This window comes from Strix aluco, chromosome 4, assembly GCF_031877795.1.
Source record: "Strix aluco isolate bStrAlu1 chromosome 4, bStrAlu1.hap1, whole genome shotgun sequence".
Taxonomy (NCBI): domain Eukaryota; kingdom Metazoa; phylum Chordata; class Aves; order Strigiformes; family Strigidae; genus Strix; species Strix aluco.
This window is the reverse complement of record NC_133934.1, coordinates 113762916-113786197: the sequence shown is the minus strand read 5'-3', so window position 1 is coordinate 113786197 and position 23282 is coordinate 113762916. Positions and strand designations below refer to the sequence as shown.

Sequence of the window (23282 nt, the reverse complement as noted above, 5' to 3'; positions counted from 1 at the left end):
TGCCTCTTCTGTTTCATTCTCATTACCACAGCAATATTTTCTTCCAGTGTGAATGTACACTATTTAGAGTTCCTCCTATAACTATAAATTCTTGTGAATGTTGTAGTACCACAGCTCGGATGACTCTTCTGGTTGCAGAAGCTGAGCATGTATGCTATTAGATGACCTAACTAGAGAGAGGAATGTCTTTCAAATGTTTGCATGTAGTTGTGGAGTTCACAGCTGAAACTGGAGTGACATCTTGAATTGCTGACAGGGAGATGCAGATTCACACCAAGTCAAAAACTTAAGGTAAAAAAAGAGGGAGGATGGGACGTCACAGATGTGATGCCATCTCTTGCCATGTTTCTGTTGTCATTTATTAGGTGAACTAGAAAAATACAGCAGTCAAGAAAAACATGACTGTAGTAGCATGATCCCTTGTTCTTGAGTGAAGGGAGAATAAATTAATCTGATAAATTTAATACATGTGTTCAAATTTAACATTGATTACTCTGACAAATTCAGAACTACTCATTATGCTCATAAGATGAAAGAATAATTCCTATTTTAAAGACACAGTGTCTGTTGATAGGGTTTGGAGCTTTGCCACATTTGAAAAAAGGTGAAACTCACCATATCAAGCTTGAAGGAACTTCACTGAATACACAAATGAGGAAACTTCACAGCTAAGGTTATGCCTTCAAGACCATTCAGCTACATGCCAATTGAGCTGAGCTCCAGAAACTGACAGCAGCCCAGATAATTGCATTTCCAGCAGACAGGTTTTGATCACCAATGGTAGCAGCTGCACAAAGTTCTGCAGCAATGCTCCATTTTGCCAGACTTTTGCCCTGAACTGATAAAGAAAGGAAAAGATGTCTGTGGCCTGAGCTTTGTTTCCTTATCTAAGATCATAGAGAGAGGATCCCTTGGATCCTTGTGTTTTGATTTATACTGGGAGGGACAACTTGCTATTTTCTTAAGCGACTGGCACACTTTGGATCATACTGCACATAACCAGTCTCCTAACCATCAATCTGCTGTCAAATATCAGGAGTATAAACATCTTACCCTCTGAATTATGTAGGAATGAGTGTAAACTTTTTTTTTTTTTGCTACAATCCTAAAACCTGAACAATCTCAGATTGTGGTTCTAATGTTCAGTCAGCTGGAAGAGACCTAGGAAAGAAGCTTGTGTGTGCACAGGAGTCCCCAGTCATCTACTTGTAGCGTAGTGTGTTTTAACGAAGTTCAGTTTTGTTTTGGCAAGACCCAGCCTATCTTGGGACTTACACCCTCTGCTCTGAAGGAACATATGAAGAATATATTCCCAAATTCTCTTATGTTTTTTTATGGTTAACTGGCAAGTACATGCAGAGTCAGTGACAACAGAGGAGTTAACACTGGCAAAAAGTGGGAGCAGATTCCCTGACTGAAGACACCTTAATGCACAACAGTGAAACCCAGCTATAATGTTCCTACAGAGCATGTATTTGAGTAGATCAATCACGTATGTCTTTTAGGGCCTGTATGCTTATTGTGTGAGTTCAACTTTAACCTAGTCTGCTGAAAAAAGGAGATTGTGTGCATTTCCTGCAAGTGGATGAGAAGATGAAATGCATTTGCTAGCATCCACACTCCTTTTACTGAAGTGTAACTAAAATGTGCGTCTGATAGCAGAAAATTTGAAGGTGATTATTTTTTCTGAAGAAAAAGGTGTTTTTCACCACCAAGACTAGAAAATATCTTTCTGAATGTACTTTGCCGTTTGTGAGTATCCTGACAAAACCAAAAATTACTAATATCATTTGGTGTGTGCAATGTGAGTGTTGTCTCCCTACAACTTCCCACAACAGTCATAAAAATGAATATTAAAAAAAGGAGAATTTCACTTTGCTCCTGCTGAAGTGTGTGAGACAGGCTGTGGTCTGGGCATCCCCAGAGAAATACAGCTAGAGACTCAGTACTTGCTTTTTAACATCCCCAACAATATGCCTCAGGCTTTGAGAAGGCCATTCTTCTACCAAGAAAGCGGTGTTGCAGTTTAGTCTCTGTTCCTCATGTGGCTGCTGAACTTGTCAGCAGCAGAGAGTTCTGCCTGTGTATCAGGTGGGAACTGTATGAATGAATGAAAGAAATTGTATACAGTGTTTGACAGGGAATAGACCAGAAATCCTCATTTCCTATGGTTCAATCTAGTTTTCAATGCTTGCATTAAACTTTTGTTTTAGTGAGAGAAGTGTTTAAGTCTGTGGGAAAAGTGGAAAAATACTATAATATTTGACTTATGGTCAACCATTATTAGAGGTTTTTGTCAATGATTGACAGAACGGAATTTAGAAGCCCTGTCAGGTGACATTTCAACAAGCACTGATGGACTACAGATCAATGGTATCGGGGAAACTACTTAAGCCTATTTTTTGTGTTTGTTAGCAAAGTGAGCAAGTCTGACCCTTGCTGCACCAACAACCTAGAATGTTTTCTCTCTGTTACTGCAAAGGAAACCTAACCCTTCAGAGCGCTGCCTGGATACAGTTTGAATATCAAGCAGTATCATGAAGGTAAGGGGAATCCTGGCAGTACTTCTGTGTGGTTAACTCTAAGGTTTTCATTTACAACATCAGATGCTGCCTGTGTTTCCCCCCAGTGAATTTCAAGATGGATTGAATTGCAGCATGACCAGGTTTGGGGCACACCAAAGAGGTTTTATAGATTTAAGGCAGCTAGGAACTATTTCTTTTATGTCATTATGAAATAGTAACTATTAGCTATCACTGTAGCACAGCCACTTTGTATCTAATGTTTATTGATGGAATAATTAATAGTCCCAAGGGTCAGAGAAAAGAAACACATAGAACGCTCAAAATGGTTCATCGTTTTGCAGCTTTCTGTGAAGGATATTCTATCAGGTGAGCACAGTTGGATGATTGATCTTGACCTAGTAAAAGCAGACCAGTGGTAGCTCTGGACTCCATAGCATAGGAAGCACAGCTAAAGTCAACCCTCTGAGAACAGGAAGCCAAGACTTACAATGCTTCAAATCTAAACTTTTGTAAATTGGACTAGGGAGCTAAGGACATGTCAAGGTTTTGAGAATGTGACCTTTTGATGCTGCCCAGAGAGACAGAAGCCCACACTAAGTTTGGCAGAGGCAACTGGGTTTATACAACTAAATAAAGGTACCCTGATTTATATAACTTAGGTACCCTGAATCCGTGTGGTTCCTGAACAGTAAGTATAGTATTATCAATAATAATATATTTACCCTAAGCAACAAAGTGGCAGCTGGATGTAAATGGTGTAACAGTAAGAGGTAGCAGCAGATTTGAGCAAATCAGGTGAGTTGGATAAGAATATTAGTTCCTAAATGGGAACATGTATAAAGATGAGAGCTGCAAACATTATTTCTCAGGAGAATAGGTAGTGACTATGAGAATGATCCCAAACCTTTGGATGCAGGTGTCTGAAAAACTGAATATAGGAAGGGAAATAAAAGATTCAGCATTCAGCTAGTCATGGGGGGAGTCAACCACAGGAAAAGTCAGTTGTAAAATTAACCTTCATGTAAAAGTGTTTCTCTGTCTCCTTCAGCAGTTTTCTCCATTGCTATAAGGTATTAAAGTACTTGAGCAACACTTTTGTCTGTAATAAAAGGGTGTTTTCAGAACTACCAGCAAATCATTGAGTTGATTCTTGTTCTTTCATATGTTTCAGTTTACATGCCATACCATGGATCCAACACTAATTTGTACCAGGAGTTAAAAATATAGTAAAGAAAGTAGCTTGAATGGTAGACTGGAGCACTGAAAAATAGTCATCAAAACTGAAACTTTTTCTGGAAATAGAATTGGAAAATACTTAGACTGCACTTTGCTCTGTATGCTCAAGTAGCAGATGCCAATAAAAATGAAGGCAAACAGAAGACTGCCTTGTTTTTGACAATAGGCACAGGAACAGATGTGTTTAACAGTTTTCAGTTAACTTAGAGGAGGCTTATTATGAAACTACAAAAATTTGAGGAGTACAGGGTTCTAAAGAAAACGGATGAGTCATAACTAGACTTGCCAGATCTGTCTGGACCCAAACTCAGACTCTGAATAGCAGACTGTCTGCAGAGTACTCTGGATCAAGGACCTATGGAGTGTCACCTGCAGACAGAGATCTTGTAGATGGTATCTATATCTTTACTGGACTACTGCCAGAATGACAACAATGGTGTGCTGCCCAGAACTTTCCTACTTGGGCTGGGGAGTCAGGGATTCCTCAGCCCTCTGGCTGCGATGTTCTTCTCCTGAACTCAATCAGTGGCTCCAACTTCCTTGTACTGGTACTTTTAATAGTCAGATGTTCTGTAGGCAACCTGAAGCCTGCACTGCCCTGGCCAAATGTGACCAGTAAATCTAGTTACATCACAGAAAAGATTTCCATTAGAAACTAAAATGCGAATTGATCAAAACCTGAAAGGCCAACCTTCCAGTTCTACAGGTTGTTGTGGTTTAAGCCCAGAGGACAACTGAGCACCACACAGCCACTGGCTCACTCCTTTCCCATCAGGGATGGGGATGACAAAATAAAAGGCTAGGGAATTGACACAAGGACAGGGAGGGATGACTCACCCATTATGGTCACAGGCAAAAGACAGACTTTATTGGGAAAGAAAAGGAATATCAATTTAATATCAACATCACCACCAACACTTAATTTACCTATCAAACAGAGTAGGACACTGAGAAATACAACCACATCTTAAAAACACCTTCCCCCCACCCCTTCCTTCTTCCTGGTCTCAGTTTTGCTCCTGATTTCTCTACCTCCTCCTTCCCAGCAGTGCAGAGGGCAGGCAATAGGGTTTGTGATCAGTTCGTCACACATTGTTTCTGTTGTTCCTTCCTCCTCAGGGGAAGGCTCCTCACACTCTTCCCCTGCTCCAGTGTGGAGTCCCTCCCATGGGAAACAGTCTTCCATGAACTGCTCCAGTGTGGGTCCTTCCCATGGACTGCAGCTCTTCATGAACTGCTCCAGCATGGGTACCTTCTTCAGGCTGCAGTCCTCCAAGCAATAGACTGCTCCAGCACAGGCTTCCCTCAGAGTCCTTGCCTTCTTCGGGCACAGTCACTAGCTCCGTCACAGGGCCCTCCATGGGCTGCAGGTGGGCATCTGCTCCACTGGTGACCTCCATCAGCTGCAAGGGCACAGCCTGCCCTCTCACATGGGCTGCAGAGGGGGTCTCTGTTTTGGTGCACCTCCCCCTCTCCTTTCTTCCACTGACCTCGGTGTTTGCAGAGGTATTTCCCTCACAACTCCTCCTCCTCTCAAATTCCCCTTCTTAAACACATTATCACAGAGGCACTGTCGCTAATTGGCTTTGCCTTGGCCAGAGGCGGGTCTGACTTGGAGCCAGAGGAGCTTCGAGAAGCTTCTCACAGGACCCACCTCTGCAGCCCCTTCCCCCACTACCAAAACCCCGCCACACACAAACCCTACACAAAGGTATAACCAAAACCTTGGTGAGAGGCCAAACTGAGACTGAATTGAACTTGTAACTCACAGGAAGAAGATGTGTACTCTGTCACAGTGACATGGTCTTGACTTTGTGCTTGGTGCAGAGCCTAACAGCTGCCCATGGTACTGATGCATCTATGACTGCTACTAAAAGTAGACTACAGAGGAGAGGAGATGCTTGGTGTTGAGAAGTTCCACTTCAAAAAGGAGTTGGACTCTACCTTCTTGGGTCCTTCCCTCTTCCCCCCTTCCCCAGTCTTCTAGAGGTATCTCAGCAGACCTCCTAATGGCACGTTCCACTGCCAAGACTTCTGGCACACCTAACTCAGCCTCAGTGCCCACTCCATGGTCCCTTTTTTGGGCTGCCAAGGGTGACTACAAAAGCTGTAGATGAAATCCTAGACTTAGAAACAATCGACAGCTATTATACCCAAATCCCCAAGTTTAGCTTTTTATTTACAGGTGCCAGTTAGGAGACAGCTGGAGCCAGTTTCAGTTGCATGGAGTAACACAGTAAATGTAAAAATAAATTCATGTTCCATGGATCAGAGCTAATTTTCTGAGATATGTAGTTGTTAATGTCCGAGAAAATCTATGCCTAAAAGGTCAACACTAAGTCTCCTGTGCTGTGCTATTGATTTGCCTGATATAGTGGATTTACTGTTCTGTACTTTATTAAGCATTATATGGAAACCTATTAAATACAGTATCTTATTTGGTACCTTCTGTTCTTCTAGTACTAAGGCAATTTTGTGAGTGGTCACACGATAAATAATTCAGCTGTTACATACCTTCACATTTAATTCAGTTACAACATTGAATTTCTAAATGTCAAGGGAGTTCTGATTAATTGTTACTCTCAATTTTCTTTATTTGTTCTACATCCTCTTCTGCTGACACTTCAATTTTAGGCAGATCCTCCCAGCTATGATATCTTTTTTAATTCCATTATAGGAACCTCTTGAAGTTCATGCAGATGAAGAAGAATCCCTTAATTTTCTGGTGTGATCTTATCTTTTCTAGGCACTATTTTTGTACCTTGTTCATTTGTTGGCTTTGCAGACTATTTGGCTGTTTTCCTGCTCTTGGTGTGTCTGAAAAATAATTTATTATTAGCTTTTATGCTTCTTACGATTTGTTTCTCAAACTTTCTTGGCCTGCTTTTCTGTTTTTCACATTTAACCTGTCAGAGTTTCTATTTCTTTATTTTCTTCATCTGGCACAACTTGAGCTTCTTGATTTTTTTCTCTGAAACACTGGACAAAATGGGGACTGACTGCTTTATCAGGCTCCGGCTATGGGCTCTGTTGGCAGTACAAGTGCATCTGTTGGGAGAAGGGTCCCATGCCACTGATTTTTCACATGGCTGCTGGAGGTTCTGGTCTCCCACAACACCCAAATGGACCAGAGACCCTGGGAACTGTCAGGCTGCTTCTGCAGGGAGAACTCCTGGTACTGCTCAGCTCCTTCTGCTGTGACAACCAGTGCAAAGGCCAGCAAAGGCCAGCAGATTTTTTTTAAAAAAAGAAACAATCTCTGCTGTAAACTGCATTCTTTTGCAAGACTTTGTAAGCACTGTAGTGCACATACAGCAGAGCCAGCAAACAGAAGTAGCATCCCCTGCTCACTGGAACTGTTACCTATAGCGCTCTGAATTGCTTCCTTATAGCAACCCTCGCTACTGCAGAGCAGTGAATAATGAGTCTGAAAACAAATAACACACATCATTTTTATCATCCAGTTTCATAGCCAATTTATTTCCAAACAGCATGGTTAACTTACAAAATCCCAAAAGTAAACAGGTAAACTGTGAAATGGTGTAATCCCTGCTATGGCAATAAGTAAATTAAGTGTAGTTTTTAAATTGAAGAAATGTTTTAAAATGTCTTCTGGGATTAGGAAAGCAGTTGAGTAAGTGCAAAACAGTCAAAATTATCCCTCTCCTCACATGGAAACTTTCTGCTACTCCTATATTTGTCTAACACATACCCCTGGAAATCATAAGATAAGATCCAAAAATGTAGGCATCTTTGCTGATTGTTTTATTGGAAAAAGAAACCAGAAGTCTTTGCTTGTATTTGCACCTATAAGAGTGAAACATGGTTAAAAAGGGAATGTTTTCCACCACTTGGAAAGAAGGAAGCTTGGAAGAGAGGGCTGATGCCAAATATTTTTCTACTCTGGATTCATCAGCAGGGTTCTGGCAGGTGCCCTTACAAAAATAGTGCAGATACTTGTGAACATTTAAACATCCCCATCGAGAGATGGTATTTCCACAGACTTGTTTGGGTTTGCTCAGGACCAGAAGTGTTTTAATGGAAAATGCAGAATATGCTTGATGCTACAGAGGGCAATCTTTTATTCTGGATAAAAACAAAGTGAATTGCCTAAGCAGACTAAAAGAAATATATTAAAAAAAAAAAAAAAAAAAAAAAGAAGAAGGGGGGGGCAGGGAGGATGCTCAACTAAATCTGGAAAAAAGAAATCACCAGAAAACCCACCCAAAATGTAAATTCCATGTGATGGAAATGTAACTGGAGAGGAGGAAGCACAGGTGAAGCTGACTAGCACACATGCCCCAGCAAACATGGAACTTTGCCAGCTTAGCTTGGATGGGTGAACTACTGTCTCTAGTTGGCTGCTCTAATGTGCAGCCTGATGATGTTGTGCCAGATGTGCCCAGTGTGTATGGTGTGGTGCACAAGTTAGTAAAGAACTTGAGAAACTGCAAAACTCACTGCAGTCTTGAGGCATTTAAACATAAAATAGATTGGTCCTGAATATTTCTAGGGGAGGTTTTAGTACATACTTCTCTCTGGTCATAATTGAAGACCAATGGTTTATGTATCCCAGACACTTGCAAAGACTGAATGTTGTCTTGCTCAAATAGTGAAACAGACTTTTCATCCAGAAGTATTAAGAGTTTTGCATCTTTATGGAAGGTCATTCTTAGATGAAATTTGCCATAAAGGATTTACGCTTGTTATTAAACGGGGCTAGTAAACATCTTGTCACAAGATTAAAGAGCATTATTTTCAAACACACTGTCTAGAGCATTTGACTGGAGTACTGTGTTCAGCTCTGGAGCCCCCAGCATAAGAAGAAAGTGGCCCTGTTGGAGTGAGTCCAGAGGAGGCCACGAAGATGATCAGGGGGCTGGAGCACCTCATCCTATGAAGGCAGGTTGAGAGAGTTGGAGAGCCTGGAGAAGAAAAGGCTCTGGGGAGACCTTATTACAGCTTTCCAGTACCTAAAGGGGGCTACAGGAAAGATGGGGAGGGACATTTTACAAGGGCATGTAGTGATAGGATGAGGGGTAATAGTTTTAAACTGAAAGAGGTTAGGTTTAGATCAGATGTAAGGAAGAAGTTCTTCACTGTGAAGAATACATACTTCACATACTTGAAAATTTCACTTTTCCTCCAGTGTTTGGAATCTGTTCTCTGTGATACCCATTTATTAGGCCATGCACATGTAAAGCATTAGCCTAGGTAGGTCAACTTGTCTGAACTTCAGAAGATTAAACACATGAACAAATCTTTAAAAACAGACCATAAGGTGACCTCCTGCCCAAAGATTAGCCTTTAATGAATCACAGCACTGTCCATCACATTTGCAGGCGTCAAATTTCAACAAGTAATGTTCCCATTTGCATGCACTTTACTACAACTTTACATTAGCATATAAAGGAGAAGTGTACGTCAGTTACACAGAATTCACATGTACACGTGAGTGCATTTTCCATTATTTAAAATTTTCCAGCACGCTCTTTACCTTTTGTCTCATATGTGGTTTGGAAAGCAGTTACTTTTATTGAATACGTTGGATAAAAATAAAGCAATCTTTGTTTTTATCACTAATATTTACATGCTTCAATTATTTTTTTTTATTAATCAAATGGAATATAGTAAAATTCTTTTTGCAGTAGAACCTTAACCCTGCAGGCAAACCTTCTCTTTCTATGTTGTGTTGTCTTTTGACACACACACAAAATACAAAATTGTTTGAAAGCTATTTTTCCTAGTTCTCCATGGCGAACACAAAGCGTGTAACAGGAACTTCTCCAATTTGTGCAAGAAAAATGTCCAGACAAATGATCCATGCTTGTGAAACTGAAAGCCTAAGCCACCAGTGAGTGAAAGTCTGCAGGCCAAAGACATGCAACACAGAGAACCTAGCCCGACAATGCAGATTTCCAAAAGTTAGAATAAAAAAACCCCAAAATAGTAAGAGTATGAATTTGTAAAGTATTAATATATTCTATATGGGCAAGACTGATGGACAGAAAAAGTCCCAATTGTAATTCAAAGCTATTTTTCACAATGTAACTGTACTTTGAGACGATAAATCTTCTCATTGTAATTCTACAGTATTTCTTTAGAACAGGATAGGGAAATCTCTACTGTGAGCAAACAGAGCTAAACATCTGTCCAGAGTCAAATTTCTCTCCACCACCCCATCCTAGTTTTTCACATATATTATGTCAAAGTTGAGACTTCCAAATGCAAATTTAAGAAACACATATTGTTAAGTATAATTCATATTTTGCTTTTCCAAATACATTACATCGCAGATTTAGTTGGTAGTTTGAAAATGCTTGGAAAAGGTGTGAGGATGGTGAGACACTGGACCAGGTTGCCCAGAGGAGTTGTGGCTGCGCCCTCCCCGGCAGTGTTCCAGGCCAGGTTGGACGGGGCTTTGAGCAACTTGGTCTAGTGGAAGGTGTCCCTGCCCATGGCAGGGGGGTTGGAACTAGATGGTCTTTAAGGTCCTTTCCAACCCAAACCATTCTATGATTCTATGATTTGACAAAAACGCAGAGGAGAAAAGACCACAGCCTGGCTTATGTACCTATCAACCTTACAAAATACACAAAACCAAACTAAAATATCTGTCTAGGTTTAGATGTGAAAATGTGAAATGCAGTTACCAATGCTATGCTCAAGAATGAGATTCAACAGTAAGAAAGTAAAAGTATTAACAGTGGCTGGGGCATCATGTTCTCAGATACTCACAACTCAACGGGGAGGTGTGAGTTCTCAAGGACATCTTTTGTCTTTAGGTACAGGATAATATTCTATACACTTTTTACAGAAAAATAGTTTTAAAAGCATAAATGCTAGTCATTTGAAGATTGAAAAATCAAGAAGAATGTTGTATACTTCTGCAGTTTAATAGTAATAGGAAGGGATCTACTGAGAGTTGTCACATGCACCAAAAATGCTGTGAAAGAATCTGTATTTTTCCTGGGAAAGTTCTAATAAGCTTTTAGTTTGCTTGCTCACCTTACTTTTTTTGTGAAAAAGAACCCTGAACCATACTGAAGTAATCTTCCAAGAATATTACTCTTTTTGCCTCAGGCAGCCTTCCTAGACCTTCCTAGGAAACACTACAGCTAAACAGGTGATCATGGAAATCAAATTTGACTTTACTAAAGGTGCTATACCTCAAATGGTTTTGTCTTACAGCAGATGCAGTTCATTGGATGTAAGTTTAAGCTGTTTGGGTTTCCGTATATATGGGCTAGATTCTACTATTCCTCATTTAATGGGATTATTAATATGTTCTCAAAACAATGAAGTGGAATCAAATACTAGTCCATGTTTAGTGTTGTTACATTTCAGAATGGATCTAGTGGTGCCTGGTTTTTCCACTGGTAACTTTTTTCCTGAAAGAAATTGTGCTGTTAGAAACCAGTATCAGATTGATCACAGACCTGTAAAGATAGTAATATCTATAAGATGTAAAGTTAGATAAAGTAAAACAAAACCTTTAAATTATGTGGCCCATCTCATAGGGTACTCGGACCATCTGCTACAACATTACAATGGCACTCTGCTTACTGCTTTTTGAGAAGCAGTGATATCGTCTGCAGTCTTGTCATCCTAAAGGAACGCATGCTTTAGACAGATGGGTGACATCCCCATATACAGGAGGGAAGGAAAGGATGATGTATTGGTTCTTCTTTCCATGGATATCTCACACAGGTGGTAACCATACCATATTGAGGCAACTGAGCCCCAAGAGGCAGCAGCACAACAGGAACCGTTACATTTTCTCCTTCCTAAAAATAGTAGTGTGAGCTGCAGATCAGCACAACATGACATCTCAGAGACTCTACGTTCCCAGTACGTTTTAGCTAGCACTAGTGATGTTTTTACAATTACATATTATGTTAATTTTCACTGTTAATTCTTGCTTGTGTTATGTTTGGCTGGGAAAGGAAAATATGTGTAGGATCCTGCTTTTGAGCTTCTGGCCTGAGCCATCTGGAATGGGTTATTGCATCATTCATGTTATGAGATGGCAATTATGATTCAGACACTGAATGAAGCAGACCTCAGCTGATAATGTAAGGCGGTCCATCTTTGAAAAAGGAGAGGGAACCCTCCCCAAACACCAAGAGTTTGCAATTGAGATTCTTTCCTGGGAGGTGGAAGAAACAAAACCTATTCTTTTTCAGGCATAATTAGGGTCTGAGACCAAGTTTCCCATGTGCTTCTATGTACTTCAAACCGCTGCCTGTCATGTGTTATATCAGTGTGTGACAATATCAAAAGCTCGCTTATTTGTCAGTCTCCAAGAACACTTAGATCAATCTTCACAGTCAGGCAAAAGCCCAACTTGTGAATCTCATGGAGCTTAGGTGCTATCAAAATGCAATTGTTCCTGTAAATGCCCAGCAGTTGTGCTCTAAGTGCTCTACCAGTTTTGCTGGTAGAAAATTTGGTTCCATAAGGTTTGGTAGGAACAGAATGGATGTTTTAAGCATCTAAAGCTTAGACATATAGGACCTTAAAGTGTCAGTTATTGGCAAATTCCTTTAGTGAATTCAGGTCTGAACGGCTGTGTAAAAGATGTCTAAGACACTTAGAATGACTTTGGGCTCGCACACCTACTACCATACAGATTTGACTCTGCTCCCAGAGTTTGACAATGTCCTTGAGAATGTTCAGTAAGGGTGAACTTTAAAAAATGACAAGAACGTCTAAGAAGAGTGTTTGACAGATGTAGTTCTGTCAAACTGTATGTATAATATCAGAATTAAAAAAGGAGATGAAATGTTGTAAAAGTTAGTAGATAAGGACTTGTTTTTGTGAGACAGATTTTTTTGTTCAGAAATGCTGAATGCAATTAACTCCTCTTGAGTTCCCTGACCTATATACAGTTTTTTGTCTTTGCGTTCAGAAATCATTAGACTATGCTCTCCAATGCTGAGGGTCCCTGTTAACACAGCATTGTGCATTATCTGCAGGAGCATGATGCAGTTCATACATTTGGTTGTCTCATCCAAGGAGGATAGAGTCAAGGTTACACAACATAGTTTATGTGCCCCTTATGATTATATAATACACAGCTTTCAAAATCCAAGTCTTAAACATAATTAGAGATACAGTTTCAACCCTTTCTATGCACAAAGCAAACTTTTAAGAACATGCTCAGTTACTTAACAGAGCCCCATTTTATACTGGGGACTGTTCTGAACCTTCTCATGTCAAGGTAATCTAAATAAAGTAGTCGATTTTATAACATGGGGGGATAGCTGAGACCATTGAAATGAGAGAGCTGCTAGACCTGAAGTTTAGCCGCCATCTTAAGTGGTGAAGTTGTCAGCACATGGTGTTGAAAGATATATTGAATTGTCCATGTCTTTATAGGGCGTACAAAAGGGGGTTTTATGTAGCACAAACATCTTCCTTTATGCAACTCTTCATATCAAAGAGAGTTATGAGAAGGGTGTGGCTGCATCTCATTATTTTGTGGCTGATGGTAGTTACAGAAAGGTACTGCAGAAATTCCACTTAGCCATAACATCAAATCCTTTTATTTAGGAAAAAAAAAGTCACCACACTGTAAACTAGCCCAAGTTGTGGTTTGGTACACTTTTTATATTCTGTTTTTTATCCACTCCAGCTGTCAGATGGAGACAGAAATAATCAAAACATTTGTACAGTGTTCCTTCTTAAGTAAGCCCCTTAGGTGGTCAGGTCTGGACTCACCTCCTGTCTCAAGCACTGGAGCACATCTGCCAGTTGGCTGATGAATCAGAAATCTTTAGGCTGAGGCAATTCTTTGGGATCAGACTGGTGCTGCGCTTGTACAGTGATTCTGGCATGTGTACAATGATTCTGCCATGTGATGGTGAGAAAAAGTCAGTGGATCAGCAAGTGAAGTATCAACAAGTATAGGAAGCAAGCTTTGCATCTACATGAATGGATACTCAGAGTATCTGCTTTGCTGTAGAGCTATTTCTTATAGTTTCAGTAGATCTTCACACACCTAACATACAGTAAGCACTGCTACTTTTAGACTTGTTAGCTTTCCAGATCATTGAGTGTATTGAGAAACACTGGCCTTATGGAGTAATGGTAATACTCACTGTTAACCTTTTGTCACTGTCATGGTTTGAGCCAGAGGGCAACTGAGCACCACGCAGCTGCTCACTCCCCTCTTCTGCCCCAGAGCTGGGAAGGAAAAAACAAAAGGCCTAGGAAATTGAGATAAGGTCAGAGAGGGATGATCTTATCCATTATGGCACAGGCAAAAGACAGACTCGTTAGGGGAAGAAAAAAAGAACATAAATTTAATACAGACACTAACAGCAACATCACTTAACAGACAGAGTAGGACTATGAGAAACATTACCACATCTTGAAAACTTTCCCCCATCCCTTCCTTCTTCCTTGGCTCAGCTTTGCTCCTGATATCTCTACCTCCTCCCCCTCAGTGGAGCAGGGAGCAGGGAATGGGGGGTGCAGTCAGTCCTGCTGCTTCTTCCACCTCAGTGGGGGGAAACTTCTGGCATTCCTCCCCTGTTCCAGAGCAGTCCCCTCTCACAGGAGACAGTCCTCCACAAACCAGCTCCGACATGAGTCACTCCCACAGGTGTGTGGGTCACCCCCACGTGTTGCAGCCCTCCCAGCACCAAACTACAACAGTGGGGCCTTCTTCCCACAGGGTCCCGGCCTCCTTCAGGCGCAGTCTCCTGGTTCAGCGTGGGGCCCCCCACAGGCTGCAAATTGGCATCTGCTCCACCAGTGACCCCCATGGGTGGCGGGGGGGTGGCCCTGCCATCTCACCACGGGATACAGGGGAGTCTCTGCTTTGGCGCACCTCCCCCCTTCTTCTCATTTCTTCCACTCACCTCCATGTTCGCACAAATGTTCTCCTTGCAACTTCTCCTCACAACTCCCCCAACTCCTCCCGGGCTTCCCTTCTTAAATACATTATCGAAGAGGCACAGCTAATCAGCCCGGCCTTGGTGCAAAGGTGGGTCTGACTTGGAGTCAGGGGAGCTTTGAGACACTTCTCACAGGGCCACTGCTGCAGCCCCCTCCCCTGCTACCAAAAACCAGGACAGCCTCAATGAAAGTTTTCCCAGTCTTTTCTTTCTATCACTTGCCTGTTTTCTGACCCATGATAAAACTTTCCTCTCACAACATATCCAGTGAGCTTCTTCAGGACTCACAGTTGTCTAAGTTCTTGTTAAGCTTCTGGGAAGTCTAAAATAATTTAATTGGTTCTTGTTTATCTGCAATGTATCAACACTGAATAATTCTAGGAGATTGTTTCATTTTCCATGCAATGCCAGTGATGTAAGCAAGTCACTGAGAGACAGACTGTCAGAAATGGCACTGAGCATCTGGTACTGTCATTTTTTAAAAGTAATTTGGACAATTATAGTCAGTTAGCGAGGTACAGAGCTCTTGCACTTCCCATTGGCACCAATACGACTTGTGGGCGCTCAGCAACCCTGGAACAGCTCAATTTTTTTTATCTCAAGCTGGCTATCCATGCTTAGAGGAGAGGCCAGTTTTATTAATATCTGTTACAACAACTTTGTTTCTCTTTTTCTGAGTCTGTTGCAGAGAGATATATGACAGATTTTTATCTTGTCAGACATTTCACATTCCTTAGGAATAAAGGGTTTCCTCAAATGGAAAACTCAATAGAAATTCGAAGTAGTCATTTAAAGTCTATGTCTGTAGTTAATTTCAGTGTTCATCTTTGGGTCTATTGGGTCTAGCATAATCTTTGCAGCATCTGATTGCTTACCTCTTACATCTCATAAATGTTCTGCTTGACCTACTAGAGCTCTGCCTGTGGCAAAGTTGCAAAACACCTGAAAAAGTGCATTTCCTTCCTCTTCAATCATAACTGGAGATCTGCAAGGTACGTCTTTCTTGAGAAATATTTCACTTCACAAACTGCTCCCTTAAGTGTGGGGTCAGTTTTAAAAGGGCCAGTGTTTGTAGACAAGCAATTTGTTTTCCTTTGAATGTTTAATTTGTTTATTCCTGTTTTTAAATAATCCCAAAGTCATGTAGTTCCTGTAGCTGTGATACTCATGAATTCAAATTACTCACCTCCCAGAGGGTCAGACCTTTCATCAGTATGCCATTGGCACAAAGCAGTGAGTGTTGCATATTCATCGTCTGAGACACTGGCTAGAGGGCCTCCAAAAAGCCTGGCTTTTTTTTTGTTCTCAGAGCAAGGAAAACAATCCCTTTCCTTCTCCAGTCCCTTGATAAGGGTTCCTGTCCAATAACGGTGCTCTCTGCTCTGAGGCACATTTAACTGTGAAGTTTGCAGCGGGAGAGGCTTTCCTTCAAGCTGTTAGTGTTTTATCCTGGCAGGCTCCTCGAGGTTGTTGTGAGGAGTCTAGCCAGTTGGTGAGCTTTGTAATCTAAACCAGCTGTCCCAGGCTGAGGCCCCCATTTGCATTGTTTAACATACTTAGAAAATGAAGTGTTCATTTTTAACATTCCTCCTCCAATTGGTTTAATGCTGAATTACAGAAGAGAACTAAGCAAAACCAGGTGCTTTCTCTGTATTCTCTCCAGTGTCTGAGGAGGTACAGACGGCTCCTGATCTTCTCCATTACTTGCTATTTCATTCTTTGGACTACAAATGACTGAGGAACTGAAGTGCTAGCAGAGGGTAATGTTTGGAAAAACTTTCTAGTTATTCATCAGCACAGACTCTGGGTTTTTTCCACCTTTCACCAACAGTTTTGGACATGCAAGGATTAAAAAGGTAAGTGGTATGCATGAAACTTCTTTACTTACTGAAGGGAAACCTACTTGTGGAAAATATCTGTGGCAGTGATTGAGTATGCCAATCCACTTGCTAAAGCTATTTGCAAAGAGACAGGATCTCAGCGATCAGAGGTGGGGAAAAAGGATCTGTCTGTTATTAAATTTGTGCTGTCTCTGAGGAGTTCCTTCTCGATCTATGCTTATACTCTGTGCTTTAGGAACCCTGGCATCCGCAGCAGTGCTGAATTGCTATAGCAATTGATGCAGCTGGCTACAGTGATTGATTTGAAGCCAATTAGTTACTACTGCAGAAGTTAATTACTAGTTTAAAATATTTTGCCTGCTGGGTAAGCTACTGTGACCAGCTGCATATAGTGTTGATAGGTTATGCTGCATGTCTGTTAATAATTCTTGAGGGGATTTGAGATCTAAAGTAACGAGCAAATTGAGACGGTAGTTGCAGGCAGAACACATCTGAGGCAGTGAGGTCAACCCCCCACCAAGAGAAAAGAATATATAATCTTGTAACAATGGAAACTAAACATATATCTAGAAACCTATGAGTTTTGTCTACCAGTTTTATAGGGGATTTTTGTTAGCGTGCACTGCTCTGCAATAATGTAAAGCGTAGTCCAGTTGCTAGGTATGTTAACGTTCAGCTATAACCTGCTGTATTTCCTTCTAGTGCTGTTCTTGCTATATTCAAAGTGAGTATGCAGTCTTTATACCAGTGCATGCTTAAAAATCTCTTCAAAAAGATTTGAGGAATCAATAAATGCAGTACAAGCCTAAATGGGTAACATCGTACTTTGAATGCTTTGCATCCAACTCTAAGGAAAAGTCTGTGCAGAATTTGCCTTTCCTTGTCACTCAAAAGTTGCCAACAAGCACGATCTGTCTCGGCAGCACTATGAACGACCATTTTAGGGTTTATGTTTACTTTTCAGAGCTTGTGCCTGTCTCCTCATTTAAAACAAGTTTGCTCAAATGTATTGGTCACTGTTTCTGTGTGGTTTTGTCTGATGCATTTGTAGGTCTTGTTCAGCAGCTCAGTTCGCACTGGAAATCAGAGACAGCTCTAAGAGAGAAAGTTGGCAGCTTGCTGGGGTAGCAGAACTAAGGCTACCTAAAATATCCCTTGCTTCCTGTACTGGTTTTGTGGGAACGTATTGTATACAATTGCCATTCAGAACTAGGATCCAAGATAAGCAAGATATGGGTCTAATTGTATTGAGAAGAAGTTTTATATAAGGCAGTGGCAAAACACTGAAATCCATGGTACATAGAAAAAAAAATTTCTTACTGTTCTTTCCTGGTTTTCTGTCTGTTAGTAGATACTTGAGGGTGGGCACTTAGTTGACCAGAATTTTTATGCTCCAGATAAGGAGTTCCAAAACCAGCCATAGAGCTCTGTTAGCAAAGGATCCTCTTTCAGTTGCAGTGAAGAGATGAAGTAGGTCCCACCAGATGCTAAGATGATATAACTGGGGAAGACTCCACTGAAGATAGCAACTTCTAGTAGCTGATGACCTGGCACAGTGTGTCTACTTGCAGAGCAATGTATTAGTCAGGATTGAGTAAAGGGACAGAATCTGGCCCTAAGAAAATGGATTAATCTCAAATATAGTCTCCTGGGGATGAAATGCGGTTTAGCGGTTGGAGCAACTGGCTTGAATTCAGGACCTCCTGCATGACATGTCTGCAGCCTTGACAATGCGTTGCACTGTGAGCTTAGGCAGGGCCTGTGCTCTGGTTTACCCATCTGTAAAATGTGCATAATGTGCAAGGAAAATTTTTATATTCTCAAAAGAAAGGTGTCAGAGAGGGACAAAAATGTTTTATTGAATATTACACATTTGTTCATTAAATAGCTGCTCCATGGGGTGTCATAAAAATAAATTAGTTAATAGACATGTACAGTCTGATTCTGATCCCAGTTGCATAAAATCATAGTAAAATTAGTGACTCTGAGATCTAAATCTGGCCCACAGTTGTATTACTCCTTTTCCGGAAGCCAAATTTGTGTTAGCAAAACTCTGTGAAATACACTGAAGCGTCACTAGAAATTAATGTGTCCATGTGTATTTAATTCTATATAATGAGCCTGGATATCAGAAGGTTTTCAGCCTATTTTCTATGCACATTACAGGATACTGACTGCTTTCACACTGGTCATCTGCCTTTCAAGCCCTGGAAAAGCACAGGTGAGAGGTGCACGCAGAGATCTATGTACTGTTTTGTACTGAGGCGCTATATGGCATGAGACTTAACCGACTAGCAGGTGAATCGGAAGCTCTGTGGTCTGGGGTTTACATGAAAAGGAAGCTGTGTGGTCTAAGGGTTTAGAGGGGAGAACTTGGAGCCAGCAGGATTCTGGAGTTGAACATGGACTGAGCTTATTGTCTCATCCTTGCCAGCTCAGCAAAATATCCCTGTAGAAACCTGGACCTCACTGAAAACCTGATTCTGCCTTGAACTGAACACTTTTGGAAAAGGAAATAAGAAAAGCCATCTGACAAGAGCAGGGATGGCTCAGTTCTATGGTGGGGAACATCCACGCTTGGAAAACTTACTCATATAAATAAGCAGGATCTTGTCTTCGTTTAATTTTGGACTGTGATCCTGAATGACTGTATCCTAGTTTTCATTTTAATTTATGCCCAAAATAATTTTTGTTCAAGAGGCAGGGCTTTTGAGGGTGGATGGAAGTAAAGCAGTCCAGTTCTTGAAATAGCAGAAGCATTAGTTCTTTGTGTTCTTGGGTTCCATGTGGACTTTAAATTAGAAAAAACAGTTCCCAAAGGCATGTTAAATTTGGATTCCTAGTTGATAATCCAGATATACTCAGTGTCCAGAGCTGTGTTTCTAAATACCTTTGCCAAAAGTCTCTGAAATGTAGTTGTTTTTTTTTTCTATTACATTGAAAATTTCCTGCACATTGCATGCTTATTGATACTTTTGTCAACATTGGATCTGTATGTGAAATGCTTTTCATGCCCCTGGAGAATTTTTGAGATATCTTTAAGGGTTTGCTTTTATAATTTAAAAAATATTGTTTCCATTGCAATTTTCATAAAAACATCTTGTACCATAAATTGATTTTTGAAGTCTAAGCAAAAAGCAACTTGAAACCAAAATGATAGCAATGAATTCTTTCTGAAGATATTGAAACTGGTCATTTCAACAATATTGGAATCTTTTCTAGTCTAAAGTTCTAGAAAGTTGTTGAAAACAGTTCTACAGTAGTTTTAGTGCTTCTGAATCATCATTTATCATCCAAAAGAAAATAATTTTGTTAAAAACAATCTTAACTTTTCCTGATAACTAGGTATAGTGTATATGCCACAGCACAGAAATGAGAACAAAAGGTAGAGTATGTACATTCTTTAAAACATGAGGTTGATTATATACTCTCTCATCAGAATATCTTGGTTTTCCACAACATGATACCAAAACACTTCAGAACATCAAAATAAATGAAGGCAGAATTCCTTCATACTTGTTTGACACTTTTGTGTATTCATATGTGCCAGTGGCAGGTGCAGTCCAAACAGTGCCATGTATTTCAGCTCATGTCCCCTCCTTGTTCCTGCAATGGCCCACTTCTACTGACTTACCCCTCTAACCCCTTGTCTCCCATCTACAACTTAGTACTTTTCCAAACGTGAACCAAGTACTTTACTCTTCCACGAAGTCCAAAGATAGGTGTCGCTATCATCTAGCAACAAAAAAAGAGGAAGAATCTTGAACACACTCTATCCCTCTGCCCTCTGGTTACTTCAGTGGTTCCTGTTTTCTGGATATCTCTTGCTTACTTTCCTTAGTATAACCTATTTACTGGTAGGATTCTGTGCCTGTGTCAACTGCTTGTCCTGTTGCTAAATAGCTGGAGGCCCAGTCAAAAACCAGGGAGAGCAGGGAATCCTTTCAATGGGCTTTGTCACAATCCTCACCAGGACTCTCACTGGTTTAGAAATGCTCAGGGTCACTGATGAGGTGCTGAAGACTCAAGGTTGCAGCCCTGATAAAGACCAGCACCACAGGATAGGAAGGAACAAGGCTTCCAGTAACCTTGTACACCTGGAACACATGTCATCTAAAGATCTATCCTCTAAAAAGCAAAAGGTTTGGTGTAAACAAAAAGACTTACTTTTATTAAGCTTTTTATGTTTTAACTGTGGCTTCAGTTCAGTCAGATGGCTAACATGTTGAGGTGTATGTACTGAATGGTCTATCTCTGGCATGTTAGAGCCTGTTAGAGAGGTTAGCTAGTATCTTTTAACTGAACCTCCCTGTTCTGGCAAAAGCAAGACCCCAAAACAGAAGAATGTAACTTCTGTGTTAAGTACTGGTGTGGAGCCCATCATGTATTATGCGTTGGTTATCCTGGGGAGAGGAACAGCCTGACACTATCACCACCTGAGGGAACTACCTACCTTCTGAGTTAAGCAGCTGGCATATGTGCTGAGGCCTCAGGTTCATGCTTGCTGACTGTCCCTTGGGGAAGTGACTTTATTTTGATGTACTCTATAGTGCTGAACAATTGTACTGAGCATAATAATCCAGACGAGCATTTGACTCTGCAACCCTCTCATTTCACAGTCACTGACTGTCCTTTGTTTTCTCATTTTAGCAACAATGCACTAATGGGTTTGACCTGGACCGTGCCTCTGGGCAGTGCTTAGGTAGGACTTTAATTAAATCAATACCTTTAAATTGCGGTTCAGAAATCCTGACTTTATTAAGTTAACATTGTGCTGCTGTTAGTATGTTTTAGCTGAAAAGTTCTTGCTGTGTGACAAATATGTGTGTTTGTGTATATGTATATACAAAAAAAATTATATAAAAATATGTGTGTGTGTGTTTACATAGCACAAGTATATACCAGTCTTTGACACTGTTGAGAGACTAACTGGCTGTCAGTGCTTCTCAAATAGCAAATGATGCGTTTTGACAGGAGCTCAGTCTAGTTGCCAAATAACAAGGGTTGTTCACCCTCCTTCTCTTTCTCCTCCAAACTCAGTATTTACTGTCTTTGTTGGCAGCCTCCACCTGGAGGCTCAGATAAAGTCTACCACTGCTCAGCGTTGAAACTCCAGGTAAATTGTTGAGGCAATGTAGGGAAACAAGCACTTTGCCCTATAGCATCTTTTTATCAATGGCATTCAGTCTCCAGGGCAGCATCTTCTGCATGAGTTAAAGTCACTCAAATTATAAGAGAAAAACCAGCAACAGATTGCTTGCCCTGTCATAGCAGCCTACTGCTTCTGTGCCCCAGGAACCAGGCGAATGCTTAGTTTCACTAAACCATTTGTATCTTTCTGAATTTAATTCAGCAACAATCTCAATCAAAGCAAGAAAGAGGCCTGAACTGTGTCCCCAGATCTGAACATCCCTAACTTTTTCTGTGGGAGGAAGCTTGGGAGTTCCAAATCAGAATCCAAGTTTCACAGCTGGGCAAACCAAACCACCAGTGTTTGAAATCCCGATCTTCATGTTGTGGTTTGGACAGACCCTCTAGCAGGAACAGGCGGTAGCGTGCTGTAGCCATGTGTAAATCAGTGTTTAAACCGAACATTTATGGAATTACAAAGCAGGCTTTCCCCACTCTCTCTACCCTCTAATAGTGAAGTAAAACAAGTAGAGCAGAGGATATATTGAATATATGGGCTGTTTCCTGTTTTAGTATGGTAACTTCAAAGTGAGGCTCTACAAGGAAGGGTTAATTTTTACATTCAAAAAGAGAGCATCAAATTTCTTAGCAAAGTCTTGAGAAAAATATGTTAACTATTTTTTGGATGGGTCCCATTAAGAAGCAATCACTCATTTAACTTTTGCAATTTCTTTCCAGATATTGATGAATGTCGGACTATTCCTGAGGCCTGCAGAGGAGATATGGTGTGTGTCAACCAGAATGGTGGCTATTTATGCGTACCCCGAACAAACCCAGTGTATCGATCACCATATCTGAATCCTTATTCAAATATTTATCCACCGCCCCCAGCACCAGGCCCTGTCCCTAACTACCCTACTGTTACAAGACCTCTGATGTGTCGATTTGGTTACCAGTTGGATGAAAACAATCAGTGTGCTGGTAAGTAGTAGAAATCTTTATTCTATATTTTTATTTATATGAAAGCTTCTCTGACATTGCTGAAACAATTGTTCTGCAATTGTCCTTTTGTTATTGAATCACTCAAGCCCAGTATTTTGAAATTCAGCTACATTTGTTTTAAAGGATGGGAGCTATGTTTCATATAGTCATTATTCAATGCAAGCTACAGTATGATTTAGTCCTATTATTTAATCAGGAAACCCACTTTTATGAGAAAAGTAATGTTCTTATGAGATAAACAACCATCTGATGGCAGATGATTTGTCAGCACATCAAAGCCATGCCTTTTATGCTTATGATTATGTCCTAGAGAGAGACAACGGCCCTCCATTTGAAGTGTTAGATGGGGACTGAGGAAACCTTGTTTCATTTCTTGGCCACATGTGACCTTGTTCAAATTTCTGGACCTCAGTCTTCCTCCTGTAAATGGTATAAATAAGAGTTGTTTCCTCCCACACTTTGTGTTCTTCACTTAGACTGTGAGCCCTTTGGAGCACAGATGTTTCTTATCTAGAGGGTGGAACACAACTGGTTAGCACTACCATTGCTTTAATGACTTCAGCTGAGTCTGGAACTCCCTCGTTCGATGCAATGCGCAAACACGTGGGGAAAGAATCACTGCCCCAGCAGAGCGCTGACGTTGT

At 40.8% G+C, this 23282-nt stretch overlaps 1 protein-coding gene across 1 annotated transcript in view; it reads left to right on the top strand.

Moving 5' to 3' along the window:
- The first annotated feature begins 16092 nt into the window (after positions 1 to 16092).
- The window catches only part of FBLN5 (fibulin 5), a 52906-nt gene continuing 45716 nt past the window's right edge, over positions 16093 to 23282 (top strand). Inside the window, exons 1-4 of the mRNA XM_074824970.1 lie at positions 16093 to 16521; positions 18673 to 18727; positions 21157 to 21208; positions 22375 to 22617. Coding sequence (XP_074681071.1) covers positions 16505 to 16521; positions 18673 to 18727; positions 21157 to 21208; positions 22375 to 22617 — 367 coding nt within the window. The 5' untranslated portion in view covers positions 16093 to 16504. The remainder of the gene's footprint in view (positions 16522 to 18672; positions 18728 to 21156; positions 21209 to 22374; positions 22618 to 23282) is intronic.